Genomic DNA, 14,534 nt, shown 5'->3' with positions numbered 1-14,534 from the left:
ATCAGACGGGTATCATAAAGGGGAGGCAGTTGTCTTAGAATGGGGCCTTTTGTTCAACATGGTGCTCTCCCCTTCAGAAAGGAGGGAGCTGGAGGTGGTGGTGGCGCTGGAGAAGGAATTTGATTTTGTGATACTTGTTTGCGGTGTTGGAAAGGTTTGGGATTTGACTGAAGTTTGTGGCGTGGATTAAAGTGTTAGAAAGGGAACCGAATTTGAGTGTATGCACGAATGAGGTGAATTTGGGGTATTTTCAGTTACATAGGGGAACGAGGCATGTGTGCCCCATTCCTCCTCCTGTACGCGCTGGCGATAAGAGCCCTTAGCCATTGCACTGAGGTTCTCGGTTAAGTGGAAGGGGACAGCGAGGGGGGTGGGGAGCACAGGATGTATTTGTATGCCGTGATTTGTTGTACATTTCCAACTCGGGTCCCATGTTGTGGGATATAATGAGGCTGCTCAGGAGATTCAGGGCTTTTTCAGGTTATAAGATGAATCTGGAAAAGAGCGAGTGCTTTTTGAAATCTTCTCTGGGGACAGGAGCTGGCTTGGAGGAGTTTGCCGTTTCGGTGGCAACTACCCACTTTAGGTATTTGGGGGTACAGGTGGCTCAATTCTGGGCCCGGCTTTGTAAATTGAATTTCACGAGCCTGGTGTGCAGGGTCATGGCGGATTTGTTGAGATGGGACAGCCTCCCCCTTTCATTGGCAGGCCGGGTGTAGGTGGTAAAGATGAATATCTTGCCACAGTTTTTATTTTTATTTCAGTGCCTACCAGAAAGCATTTTTCACCTTTTGCCAAAAGCATTTTTTATGGGAGTGAAACAGTTTATTTTTTTATTTGTCGGAACAGTTATAATAGCAATGATTCGGAAGATGGTGCTTCAGCAAGGGTGGGAGACAGGGCACCTGTTGTATTATTATTGTGCGGTGAACACGGAGAAGGTGAGGGGTTGGAGTAGGGAGCCGGAGACTATGTGGGTGAGGATGGAGCAAGACTCTTGTAGGGGGTCGGGGTTGCGGGCGGTGTATGGAGGAGTTTGGATAGGATAGGGCATTGTTGGAGGGGATTAAGGCTAAATGTGAGGAGGAGCTGGGGATGGCACTGGAGGAAGGGTTGTGATGCGAGGTGTTGCAGAGGATGAATGTCTCAACCTTGCGTGTGAGACTGGGGTTGATACAGCTGAAGGTGGTGCACAGAGTGCACCCGACAAATTTGAGTATGAGCTGGTTGTTTGAGGGAGACACTTGTGAGCAGTGTGGGGGGGGGGGGGGGGGGGGGGGGGGGGAGAGGAGGAGGACCTGGTCAACCATATACACATGTTCTGGTCCTGCCCGAAGTGGAGAAAATTTGGAGATTGTTTTTTAGCACCATGTCGGCGGTCCTGCACGTAGACTTGGAGCCCAATCCCCTGGGGCCGTATTTAGGGTTTTGGACTTGCTTGAGCTGCAGAAGGGAGCGGTGGCAGATGTTCTAGCCTTCGCCTCACTGATTGCTCGCAGGCGGGTCCTGTTGGGGTGAAGGTCAACTGCTTCGCCCTATGCCTCAGTATGGCTGGCAGACTTGATGGGAGTTCCTGTATTTGGAGAAGGTTAAGTTCAGTTTGAGCGGGCGAGTGAGAGGTTCCACAAGAGATGGGGTTTGTTTATAGAACATAGAACAGTACAGCACAGAACAGGCCCTTCGGCCCTCGATGTTGTGCCGAGCAATGATCACCCTACTTAAACCCACGTAACCCGTATACCCGTAACCCAACAATCCCCCCATTAACCTTACACTACGGGCAATTTAGCATGGCCAATCCACCTAACCCGCACATCTTTGGACTGTGGGAGGAAACCGGAGCACCCGGAGGAAACCCACGCACACACAGGGAGGACGTGCAGACTCCACACAGACAGTGACCCAGCCGGGAATCGAACCTGGGACCCTGGAGCTGTGAAGCATTGATGCTAACCACCATGCTACCGTGAGGACCCTCACGGGGCACTTATATTACACTTTAACGAGTTGGTTACCGCCAGCTGCTAAGTGGGGGGGGGGGGGGGGGGGGGGGCAGGGGCTTGATTTGGGTTGCTGCAATGATGAAGAAGGAGGGGGGGAGATTTGTTTTTTTTTGTTCTTCTATTTTGTGTTGTATATTAAAAATGTTGAAAATTGAATTAAAAAAACTAAATTCAGTCGCATTCTATAGTGAAGGGAAGCTGCCACTCCCCATCTGCCTGCAGGTGACTCCAGTCCCATCCTTACTGTTATAGTAGGAGCAGTAATGCTACCTTGACGCTGTTGCCCATGTCACCAAGAACAAATTGAAATAAAATGTAATGTTCTGGTCTTGGCTTTAAGATATCCTGTTAGTTTGTTTGATAGGGGCTTCACATTCCCTGTGGAATTGGACATCTAATGGCCCTGAAAGAGCATGCTTTAACTTTGGTCTCAGTTTGTAAGCTTTCACGTACATTTAGAAAAGGACACAATGCAAAAGCTTTATTTGTGAATGTACTTGACTTGGAGAGAAATAGTTCAGCCTTAAATACCTTTGAATCCTGCACCTTACATTCTCCCATTTGTTACAAACAGTCATATTTCCAGCTATTGGTAGAAAATGCTGCAGCCGGCTTTCGATTCAGTAGGTGTGGCCAGTATATGGACTGGGGAAAGAGATGCAGAGTAATTCACACCTAGCTGAGTGTGAGAGTGTTGCACATGTTACTGAGTTACATTGAGGATCCCTCCAGCCTTGCAGAGGGTGTAGTGACAGGCAGAGAGAGGGCTGAGATTTCACTCCAGTCACAAGTATGTGCCTATTCCCCAGCAGACAGGGGGAAACATCCCCTGGTTTCATGCAATGCCCTCATTTAAATGTGACACCATTTCTGGGAAAATTGGGATTACCTGACGTAGTCTCTCAGAATCATACAGTACAGAAGACGCCCATCAAGCGTGCACCAAAAAAAAACTTACTCTAATCTATACGAATCCCACTTCCCAGCACTTGGCCTATAGCCTTGATGCTTTTTAAAAGATAAAACTGTACCCTCCTCTACTACTCTTTAACAGTCTCCCATGTGGGATCTTGTCAAAGGCTTTGTTGAGATCAATATAAACTACATCAACTGCCAGACCATCATTTACACACGTGGTCACCTTCTCAAAAAATTCAATCCAATTTCTTAGCCACGACCTCCCTCTGACAAAGACATGCTGACTGCCCTCATCAAACCTTGCCTCTCCAAATGGAGATTGATTCTGACCTTCAGAATTTTATCTAATAGTTTCCTGACCACCAATGTGAGACTCATGGGTCTGTAGTTCCCTGCTTTGCTGCCCTTCTTGAAAAGTAGAGCAACATCAGCCATCCTTAAGTCTTCTGGTACCTCCCCTGTGGCCATAGACGAATTAAACATTTGAGTCAGAATCCCTGTGATTTCCTCCGTTACCTCCCACAACAGCCTGGGATACAACTCATCTGGACCTGCGGGTTTGTCCACTTTTTAGCCCGCAAAAACCTCCAGTACCTCCTCACTCCCTATGTCAAACTTCTCAAGAACCTCACAGTCTCTCTGTCTCAATTTTGCACCCATATCCTCCTTCTCCAAAGTGAAGACAGATGTGAAATACTCGTTTAACACCCTACCAATGTCATGCAGCCCAACGCCCAGTTTACGTCATTGGTCCCAAATGGGTCCTATTCTTTCCCTGGTTATTCTCTTGATACACTTATGGAATATCTTGGGATTCCACCCCCCGCCCGCCCATTGTACTGCTATAGATTTACCCAGCAGTACCTGGTCCCAGTCTACTTTGGCCAGATCCTGCCTTATTTTAATAAAATCAGCCTTGTCCCAATCTAAAACCCTTTTTGTAGACCATCTTTTTCCTTTTCCATGACAAATTTAAAATGTACATTTTGCAGTCATAATCAGGAAAATGTTTCTTCTAACATTTGGCTTCGTTCCCCAGAACTAGGTCCAGCACTGCACCATCCCTTGTTGGACCTTTGACATGTTGATATAAGAAATGTTCTTGAATACATTTCAAGAAATCTTCTCCCTCTAAACCCTTTACAATGTGACTCACCCAATTAAAGTGGCAAAGTTGAAATCCCAGAGTACATTCTTATTTTTACACAACTCAGGGAATTGTCTACATATCTGCTCCTCTATTGTTCTTGATATACTGCAAAGAAAATAATATTTTTTTCCATCTGGGACTGAAATATTACTGGGATACTATGGAGCAGGCTTATGGCAGCTATGTCCGTGACTAAATTAATTAAACTGAATGTAGTCAAACTTCAAGGTTTAATACCTAAAAGAGTTCGGTATAAATGCAGGTATTTTGAAATGGAGATGAGCAAAGCAAAGATGGGGTAAGTAAATAACATGGATGAAAATTTGCATGAGGAGATAAGGAAGATTTGTTTTTGTTTACTTGGTGAATTTCAAAGAGAAATAAAAGGAAGGTTTTAAATTGGCAAACACCCAAAATGAATAAGCAAAGCTGTTCAGTTTATTTTACCCAAAAGTAACGGCCATAAAGACGATGTAGAAGATTTTTATATTCTTAGAAAGTAATTTCCAAAGAAAGTTAAGAATAATGGGTTTAAAGATGAAAGAGAAAAACACATATTTAAGGAAAGATTGAAAGCTGTATGAGAGGATAGGCCATGTAATATCCTGGAGAGTGTGCTGTGCTGGAATATACCTGTGAAGTAAGCGCGCCCCAGAAGAGTGTTTCATTCCAGAAAGAAAAGTTTGTTACAAGCCTTGGATCTCCATTTTGTGTTCTAGGGAGAGAAAAGCCCTGTGAAATACCTCCCCGAGAGCAACAGTGGGAGCTTTGCAGTAATATTACTGGCTTTTTAAAATAGATTACCAATCTATAGGGACTTTTGCCCGGAAAAAGGTATTTATTTGTGAGTCTAAGTAAAAATCTTTCGGGAAATATTTGTAAGACTAATTTTAACTGTGTAAATGTAATTGTGTATGTTTAGGTTTTCTTTAATTTTGTCAATATATGTTTTTTTTAAATTTAAGAGTACCCAGTTCATTTTTTCCAATTAAGGAACAATTTAGCGTGGCAAATCCACCTAGCCTTCACATCTTTGGGTTGTGGGGGTGCAACCTACGCAAACACGGGGAGAATGTGCAAACTCCACACGGACAGTGACCCAGAGCCGGGATCGAACCTTGGGACCTCGGCGTTGTGAGATAGCAGGGCTAACCCACTGTGCCACCGTGCTGCCCTGTTGATATGTGTTTCAATTTAATATTTAAAAACTCCAAAAGTGGGATTGGAATCTTCTGGCTTCAGTACACATACCATCTTGTAATAAAATATAAATTGTAAATGGCTGTGATAGCTTGACCAAGTTTCCCTTTGGAATTTTGTCAGATCAGCAATTATCACCTGCCCTAACAGTGACCTTGCCCTTCACATTGGTGGCAAGGTTTGCCACTGGTGTATTTCTGCTGTGTCTCTGTGCTGAGGTAGGGTCGCAAGAGGTTTGGAAGAACGGTGAAGGTCAGGCTGAAGTGTTCTGAATTGTTTGGTTCCAACATTAAAGCTGAAACTAGGCAAGAGATAGAAAACAAATAAACATCCCACTCCAAGAATAAAGCCAATGTTGCAATCCCGGTGAATTAAAAATAGAAACAGAATAAACCAGGACAAGCCCTCATCAGAAACTCAGACAGGCCACTTTCAAAGCTGTTCTCAAGGCTGTGAGCCTGCAGAAGCTTATTTACTCCTAAATGGCACAGTGCCACACTGACATTTTGGGAACCACAAGGAGCTAGACCTCACCATCTATCAAATAAATTGCTGAAACAAAACTTGTTCCATGGAGCCGACACAAGCCTCCTTCACAAAATCAAGGTTCAAGCAAATCAGACCGGCTTTCCACTCACTCTGTGTCAGCAGGCATAATTTCATGCCTTAATTCCAGTACCTGATCCCAGCTGTCAATTTATGAGGATCTGTGGGAGCTGGGAATGTTTACACTGGAGCAGAACACTCAATGGTGACCTTAGGGAGGGTATGAACAAGATAGACAGCAAAATCTTTAACATTTAATCAGAAAATTACTCAGCAGGAAAGATCTGTAGAGAGAAGCAGAGTTAATGTTTCAGGTCAAATACTTTTCATCAGAACTTAGCTAATCAATCCCACAACTAATCAATAAATCAAAACTCCACAATCTTGTTACATCCAGCCCTGAACGGCAGTGGGCAATCAAGCACCTGATAGCAGGGGGAGGCTTGAAGGATATCCCCATCCTCAATGGTGGTGAAGCCCTCCAGGCAGAGCAAAAAACTGAAGCATTTGCCACTATCTTGAGCCAGATGTGTCGAATGGATGATTAATGTTGGCCCTCTCCTAAGATCTCCAGACCTCAGGCAGCTTGATCAGCAGCCCCCATCCACCATCTTAAACATTCGCTCCCTTCACCACTGATGTACAGTGGCAGTAAATGGATTAAACACTGGTTGGCGGAGAAAGCAAAGAGCGTTTTTTCAGAATGGTTGGAAATAAGAGTCCCACAGGGTTCGGTTCTGAGGCCAGTTATATCGGTTCTGTATCTGAATGATTTGGATTTTAGCTTCAAGCAATTGATATCCAAATTTACAGATGATACCAAATAAGCAGCTAATTCTTCAAAGGACTAAAAGAATGTGCAAAATGATATTAACCGGATAGTGGAATGGGCTAGAATGTGCCTGGTAATGAATTCAGTACAAGTGGGAGGTGATTGAGTTTTCTAAGTAAATGATACTGTGAATCGGAGCAGTCAAATCTGTGGAAAAGCAGAAGGATTTGAGGTCCCCAAGTCAAAAATCGCATCTGTTTAGGTTAATTAAGCTGTTTAAAAAAAAGCTAACACAAATCTAAGTTTTATTTTAAGAGGTGTAGAACATAAAAACTAAGAGATAATGATAAGCATATATAAGACTTTAAAGACTTCAGAGCTTGAGTGCCTCAGACGTCACACTAAATGGAGGATATTGCGGTTTTAGAGGGAGTACAACAAATTTATTTGGGTGCGGTTTGGCACAAGCAAATACAACGACAAAGAAACACTTATAAAGCCACGACTGTTTTCTTGGGAACAATGCAGACCACAAATCTATGTAAAAGATGATTTTATAACTATGAAAGGATAGGGCAGTGTAAAAGAAGTTGACTGTGTTTAATAGTTGATGGATCAAGAACAAGGGGCCATAGTTATGGAGAGCAGGAGAAACATCTTCACACTGAATCGTGAGGCTGTGAAGATCACTTTGAGGGTTTGTGACTGAAACAAAAATGATGCCACCATCCAAGATCAAATTGGAGAGGTGAATGGAAGAAAAGTGGGTAAATGTGATTAGGGATATTTAGTTCGATCGAAGGAGGGTAAACACTATGAAGGACTGGCTGGGCCAAGTGACCTTTTCTCTTTATGTATTTCTAAATTCATTCAAAGAGGATTTACTGAGGATGCTAGGGACGTCTGTAGGTTACCTCAGGAAAAAGATTTCCTCACTTATTTAGGTGGTGAACTTTTAAAATTCTGTTTTACGCCGCTGAAATACCAAAGACTATGATCGCCGCATCACAGAAATGGGCTGTTAAACGTTGCCCAAGAGTTTCAAATACCTGCTCTTCGTGAAGCACGACTTGGTCATTTAGCGGTCCACTCAGCGGAGCCACTGTCATAAACGGCTGCCAGACCCCACCAGCAATCCTAGGGAAGATGTCATACAAATCCACATGATGTATGGTATTCCCAGGCACGCTCATCGAGTAGAGAGAGACCGGATTGCACGTTGCGACATAAATGGAGTCTTTGGCTTCACCTGCATGAGATCAATGGTTATGTGAATCAATAGATGTCATCTGCACACATTTACTGAACTAATATCAGGAACGGGCGGTTTACCGTTTGAGTAAAGGTTGGACAGGTTAGATTTGTACCCACTAACATTTGAAAGAGTAAGAGGCGACTTAATCAAAACCTTTAAGATCCTGAGGGGTGTTGACAGGGTAGGTGTGGAAAGGATGTTTCCTCTTGGACAATCCAGAACTAGGGGGTCACTGTTTAAAAATAAGGGTTTGTCTATTTAAGACAGAGATGAGGAGAATATTTTTCTCTCAGAGGGTCGTGAGTCTCGGGAACTCTCTGCAAATGGCAGTGGAAGCAGAGCCGTTGAATATTTTTAAGGCAGGCGAGATAGATTATTGATTAACAAGGGGGTTAAAGGTTATTGGGGATAAACAGGAATGTGGGGTTGAAGTTTCAATCAGGTTAGCTGTGATCTTATTGAACGGGGGGAGCAGGCTCGAGGGGCCGAGTGGCCGACTCCAGCTCCCAATTCATAAATTCGTAAAGACACAGAAAGGTTCATCAAACTGAGCGGCTGCAAGCTTTATTGCTCATTGCTCGTATCACGTATCCTGACTCTTTTCTTCCTACTGCTTGAAATAAAGGAACAGTTTTCTCACTCCAACTTGGTCTGCTTCCTTCCCCCATGCCCCATCTCCAAGTCACAAATGGCTTTGTGAGCCGGTCTCGACTCTAGACTACATGCTTTAAAGATGGTTGGAGGCCCTTTCCCAATCCAACTACATGTATGAAACAGCCAGGCTGGAGGAGTAACTGTACTCTTCCACATGGAACACATTAATTGAACTAGTTATTTCACACTGAAATAGCTGGTGACAGAATATCAGTACTGGTGAATTGAGAGTGCCCAGATTAAAGCAGAACGATTATTGACCATATGAAATATGAGCTTCATGTCAGCTGTGGTTCAGGTGGGAACACTCTTGTCTCGGAATAAAAAAAACTGAGTTCAAGTCCTACCCCAGAGACTTGAGCACAAAAACATGTCTGACCCTCCAGTGCAGTATTGGGAGAAAGCTGCAATTCAGAGGGCCTGTCTTTGGGTCAGACATTAGACCAAACTCTCAATGCCCTCTCAGTGGATATACGTTTCTAATGGCATGATTCAGAGAAGAGCAGGGATCTCGCCCCGTGCCCTAGCTGATATTTATTCCTCAACCAACATCACAAACAAGATTATTTGGTGATTTATCACAGTGTGGCATGTGGAATCTTGCTGTGTACAATTGACTGCTGCATTTCCTACATTACAACAGTGACTACAAGTTAGAACTCTTTAATCAGTTGTAAAGTAGTTTTGGGATGGTCTGAGAGTATGAAAGGCATTATACAAGTACACGCTTTTTCTTTAATACTGTCATGTGAGAGTACCTTTAAGAAATGGGTATTTATAAATGGGTGTGTGTATAAATATCTGTAGTAAAAGTACCTTTAAGAAATGAGTGTTTACTACTGCAGTGATGCCAGAGAGTGCGTGGAGCTGGGCTGTCTGTCAGATTTTTACTTTTGTTTTAGGCTGTTTGCTGCAGGGTGCGTTTTAGTTTTGTTTTCAGTGTAGGAGCTGAATCCAGACACAGCAGCTGTACTGCTGTTCTCTCTGCCATGAAAAGACTATCTCTTGATCATGTGGTGAATTCAGAATTATAAATGTTCTCAGTCGTGAATGTAAACCTAATGTGCTTCTGTTAAAGGTTTTGTTTTTAAGTCATATGGATGTTAAAAAGAAAGCTTAAAGGATTACTTAGTGTTGTAGTCTTTGGGGGTTGTATTTGAATTGATAGAACATAGAACAGTACAGCACAGAACAGGCCCTTCGGCCCTCGATGTTGTGCCGAGCAATGATCACCCTACTCAAACCCACATATCCACCCTATACCCGTAACCCAACAACCCCCCCCCCCCCTTAACCTTACCTTTGAGGACACTACGGGCAATTTAGCATGGCCAATCCACCTAACCCGCACATCTTTGGACTGTGGGAGGAAACCGGAGCACCCGGAGGAAACCCACGCACACATGGGGAGGACGTGCAGACTCCGCACAGACAGTGACCCAGCCGGGAATCGAACCTGGGACCCTGGAGCTGTGAAGCATTTATGCTAACCACCATGCTACCGTGCTGCCCAATGGGTGCTAAGATGTTCACTGTATGTTTTAAAAAGGTTAACTTGAGTTCATAGAATAAACAATGTTTTGTTTTAAAAAATACTTTTCCATTTCTGCTGTACCACACCTGTAGAGTGGGCCGTGTGCTCCCCATACCACAATCTATTAAAAGTAGTGGGTCAGGTGAACTCCATGATACACTTTGGGGTTCTCTAAACCCTGACCCATAACAATATTCTTGGGCTCTCACAAACTTTGCTCACCTGGACGTTTTACTAGTGCAGAGCGAAGGGTCTATGCTTACCTGATGCCGTCTACGGTATTGCCCGCTTTCCTCATGTGAGTCTGTGGATGGCAGCTAGGTAGTTGACACTGAGTTGTTGTCACAGGTGAGACTGCCCCCATAGTACACTACCTGACAGTATACTTCTGACCGAGACTGACGTCAGATCAGGAACGGAGCCAGAGAATATATCCTGTACATTGTGATCCACACGAGGCAGTGCATTTATTCACTGAGGAGCGGAGAGCTACCCTTTTCACCCTATCCCGGTTTTGGTTATGTTGACAAGTCACTGTTGGCAGTGATCCATCTCTCAACATATTTTCCATTGCTGATGTTAACCAACAGACTGAAACATTCAGTGAGCGACCAGCTGTGTTCTGTCACTATTTGTGCCAGAAATATGACAAAAGCCAATATAGAAATGGCAGAAATCCTCCTTCCCTTTTCCAAACAACCTTCATTTCTCAACTCCAGAAATCTTTGCGAAATTAATTTCACCTGGACACATTTTGAGGTCCTGTTCCAACAAAGGCTGGATTCAGCTGAGGGGAAGAAATAAAGGATTCTGTAGGGAAAATGCAAGAATGTATTATAAAGGATGCAATACATGGACACTTGGACCATCATGATCCGATTGGGTATGGGCGGCATGGTAGCACAGTGGTTAACACTGTCGCTTCACAGCTCCAGGGTTCCAGGTTCGATTCCCAGCTTGGGTCATTGGCTGTGTGGACATAGAACATAGAACAGTACAGCACAGAACAGGCCCTTCGGCCCTCAATGTTGTGCCGAGCCATGATCACCCTACTCAAACCCACGTATCCACCCTATACCCGTAACCCAACAACCTCCCTCTTAACCCTACTTTTTTTTATTAGGACACTACGGGCAATTTAGCATGGCCAATCCACCTAACCCGCACATCTTTGGACTGTGGGAGGAAACCGGAGCACCCGGAGGAAACCCACGCACACAGGGGGAGGACGTGCAGACTCCACACAGACAGTGACCCAGCCGGGAATCGAACCTGGGACCCTGGAGCTGTGAAGCATTTATGCTAACCACCATGCTACCCTGCTGCCCCCAAAGTGGAGTTTGCACATTTTCGCTGTGTCTGCGTGGTTTTCCTCCTGCTGCTCCAGTTTCCTCCCACAAGTCCCGAAAGACATCCTGTTAGGTAATTTGGACATTCTGAATTCTCCCCCCCCATGTACCCGAACAGGCACCGGAATGTGGCGACTAGGGGATTTTCACAGTAACTTCATTGGAGTGTTAATGTAAGCCTACTTGTGACAATAAAGATTCTTATTATTATAGTCAGCATGGATGTACAAATGGCAAATCATGTTTGACAAACGTATTGGAGTATTTTGCAGGTATTACGAACAAAACTGACAAAAGAAAGCCGATGGACGTATTACATTTGGATTTTCAGAAGGCTTATGATAAAGTCCTCCACAGGACGTTAATTAGCACAATTAAAGAACATGGGATAGGAGGTGATATACTGGCATGGATTCAGGATTGACTCGCAGGCTGAAAACAGAGAGCAGGGATAAATGGGTCATCCTGACGTTGGCAGGATGTGGCTAGTGGGATATCACAAGGATCAATACTTGGACCCCAGCTGTTCACAATATATATCAATGATTTGGATGTGGGGACCAAATGTAATATTTCAAAGTTCGCGGATGGCCCAAACCCAGGTGAGATTTTGTGTTGTGATGAAGATGTAAAGTGGCTACAGGAGGATTGGGACAGACATTGGCAAGAATATGGCAAATGGAATAGAATGTGGAAATATGTGAGGTATTCCACTTTTGCAGAAGGAACAGATGTGCAGAGTATTTCCTAAATGGTAAGAGATTAGAAAGTGTAGATGTACAAAGGGACCTGGGTGAACTTGTCCATAAGTCACTGAAGGCTAGCTTGCAAGTGCAGCAAGCAATTAGGAAGGCTGATGGAATGTTCGTCTTTATCACAAGAGGATTTGAGTACAAGAGTAGAGAAGTCTTGTTTCAATTGTATAGAAGCCTGGTTAGAACACACCTGGAGTGCTGTATGCAGTTTTTGTACCCTAAACGAGGGAGGGAACCATGGTTTACTAAAGCAGTTGAAACACTTGTCAAGAGGAAGAAGGAGGCTCATGTAAAGATGAGATGTGATGGTTCAGTTAGGGCACTTGAGAGTTACAAGTTAGCGAGGAAGGATCTAAAGAGAGAGCTAAGGAGAGCCAGGAGAGGACATGAGAAGTCTTTGGCAGGTAGGATCAAGGATAACCCTAAAGCTTTCTATAGATATGTCAGGAATAAAACAATGACTAGGGTAAGAGTAGGGCCAGTCAAGGACAGTAATGGGAAGTTGTGCGTGGAGTCCGAGGAGGTAGGAGAAATGCTAAATTAGTATTTTTCGTCCGTACGCACACAGGAAAAAGACTATGTTGTCGAGGAGAATACTGAGATACAGACTACTAGACTAGAAGGGCTCGAGGTTCATAAGGAGGAGGTATTAGTGATTCTGGAAAGTGTGAAAATAGATAAGTCCCCTGGGCCGGATGGGATTTATCCTAGGATTCTCTGGGAAGCTAGGGAGGAGATTGCTGAGCCTTTGGCTTTGATCTTTAAGTCATCTTTGTCTATAGGAATAATGCCAGAAGACTGGAGGATAGCAAATGTTGTCCCCTTGTTCAAGAAGGGGAGTAGAGATAACCCCGGTAACTATAGACCAGTGAGCCTTACTTCTGTTGTGGGAAAAGTCTTGGAAAGGTTTATAACAGGTAGGATGTATAATCATCTGGAAAGGAATAATTTGATTAGAGATAGTCAACATGGTTTTGTGAAGGGTAGGTCGTGCCTCACAAACCTTATTGAGTTCTTCGAGAAGGTGACCAAACAGGTGGATGAGGCTAAAGCAGTTGATGTGGTGTATATGGATTTCAGTAAAGCGTTTGATAAGGTTCCCCATGGTAGGCTATTGCACAAAATACAGAGTAAGAAGTCTTACAACACCAGGTTAAAGTCCAACAGGTTTGTTTCAAACACGAGCTTTCGGAGCACGGCTCCTTCTTCAGGTGAATGGAAAGGCTTGTTCCAGAAATGTTTATATAGACACAGTCAGAGATGCCCCGGAATGCGAGCACCTGCAGGCAATCAAATCATCAAAGATGCAGAGGGAGAGGTAACTCCAGGTTAAAGAGGTGTGAATTGTCCCAAGCCAGTTCAGTCGGTAGGCCTCTGCAAGTCCAGGCTTGTTGGTGGGGGCCGAAAGTTAATGCGACATGAATCCCAGATCCCGGTTGAGTCCGCATTCATGCGTGCGGAACTTAGCTATAAGTTTTTGCTCAGCAATTTTGCGTTGTCGCGTCTCCTGAAGGCCTCCTTGTAGAATGCTGACCCGGAGATCAGAGGCTGAATGTCCTTGACTGCTGAAGTGTTCCCCAACTGGAAGGGAACAGTCCTGCCTGTTGATAGTCGCACGATGCCCGTTTATTCGTTGTCGCAGTGTCTGCATGGTCTCGCCAATGTACCACGCTTCGGGACATCCTTTCCTGCAGCGTATGAGGTAGACTACATTGGTCGAGTCGCACGAGTATGCGCCGCGTACCTGGTGGGTGGTGTTTCCACGTGTAATGGTGGTGTCCATGTCGATGATCTGGCATGTCTTGCAGAGATTACCCTGGCAGGGTTTTGTGGTGTTGTGGTTGCTGTTCTGAAGGCTGGGTAATTTGCTGCAAACAATGGTTTGTTTGAGGTTGCGCGGTTGTTTGAAGGCCAGTAGTGGGGGTGTGGGGATGACCTTGGCAAGATGTCCATCCTCGCTGATGATGTGTTGGAGGCTGCGAAGAAGATGTCGTAGTTTCTCCGCCCCAGGAAAGTACTGGACAACGAAGGGTACTCTGTCAGTGGTGTCCCGTGTTTGTCTTCTGAGGAGGTCGGTGCGGTTTTTTGCTGTGGCGCGGTGGAACTGTCGATCAATGAGTCGAGCGCCATATCCCGTTCGTACGAGGGCATCTTTCAGCATCTGTAGGTGTCTGTTGCGCTCCTCCTTGTCTGAGCAGATCCAACATCTTCATGCACAAGTTTGAACAGGACTTCCTCACCACACAGGACTTTCAACCAATGCTATACACCAGATACATCGATGACATTTTTTTCCTTTGGACCCACGGCGAGACATCACTGAAACGACTACACGATGACATCAATAAGTTCCATCCCACCATCAAACTCACCATGGACTATTCTCCAAATTCAGTTC

At 44.6% G+C, this 14,534-nt stretch overlaps 1 protein-coding gene across 1 annotated transcript in view; it reads right to left on the bottom strand.

Moving 5' to 3' along the window:
* vwa8 (von Willebrand factor A domain containing 8) overlaps positions 1-14,534 on the bottom strand; it is a 489,820-nt gene that overhangs the window by 151,536 nt on the left and 323,750 nt on the right. Inside the window, exon 29 of the mRNA XM_038802772.1 lies at positions 7,639-7,838. Within this exon, the coding sequence (XP_038658700.1) occupies positions 7,639-7,838 (200 nt within the window). The remainder of the gene's footprint in view (positions 1-7,638; positions 7,839-14,534) is intronic.

The sequence above is a fragment of the Scyliorhinus canicula genome, chromosome 7 (genome assembly GCF_902713615.1).
Source record: "Scyliorhinus canicula chromosome 7, sScyCan1.1, whole genome shotgun sequence".
Lineage (NCBI taxonomy): Eukaryota > Metazoa > Chordata > Chondrichthyes > Carcharhiniformes > Scyliorhinidae > Scyliorhinus > Scyliorhinus canicula.
The sequence above is the reverse complement of the archived record's forward strand: the minus strand, read 5'-3'. Positions and strand labels throughout refer to the sequence as shown.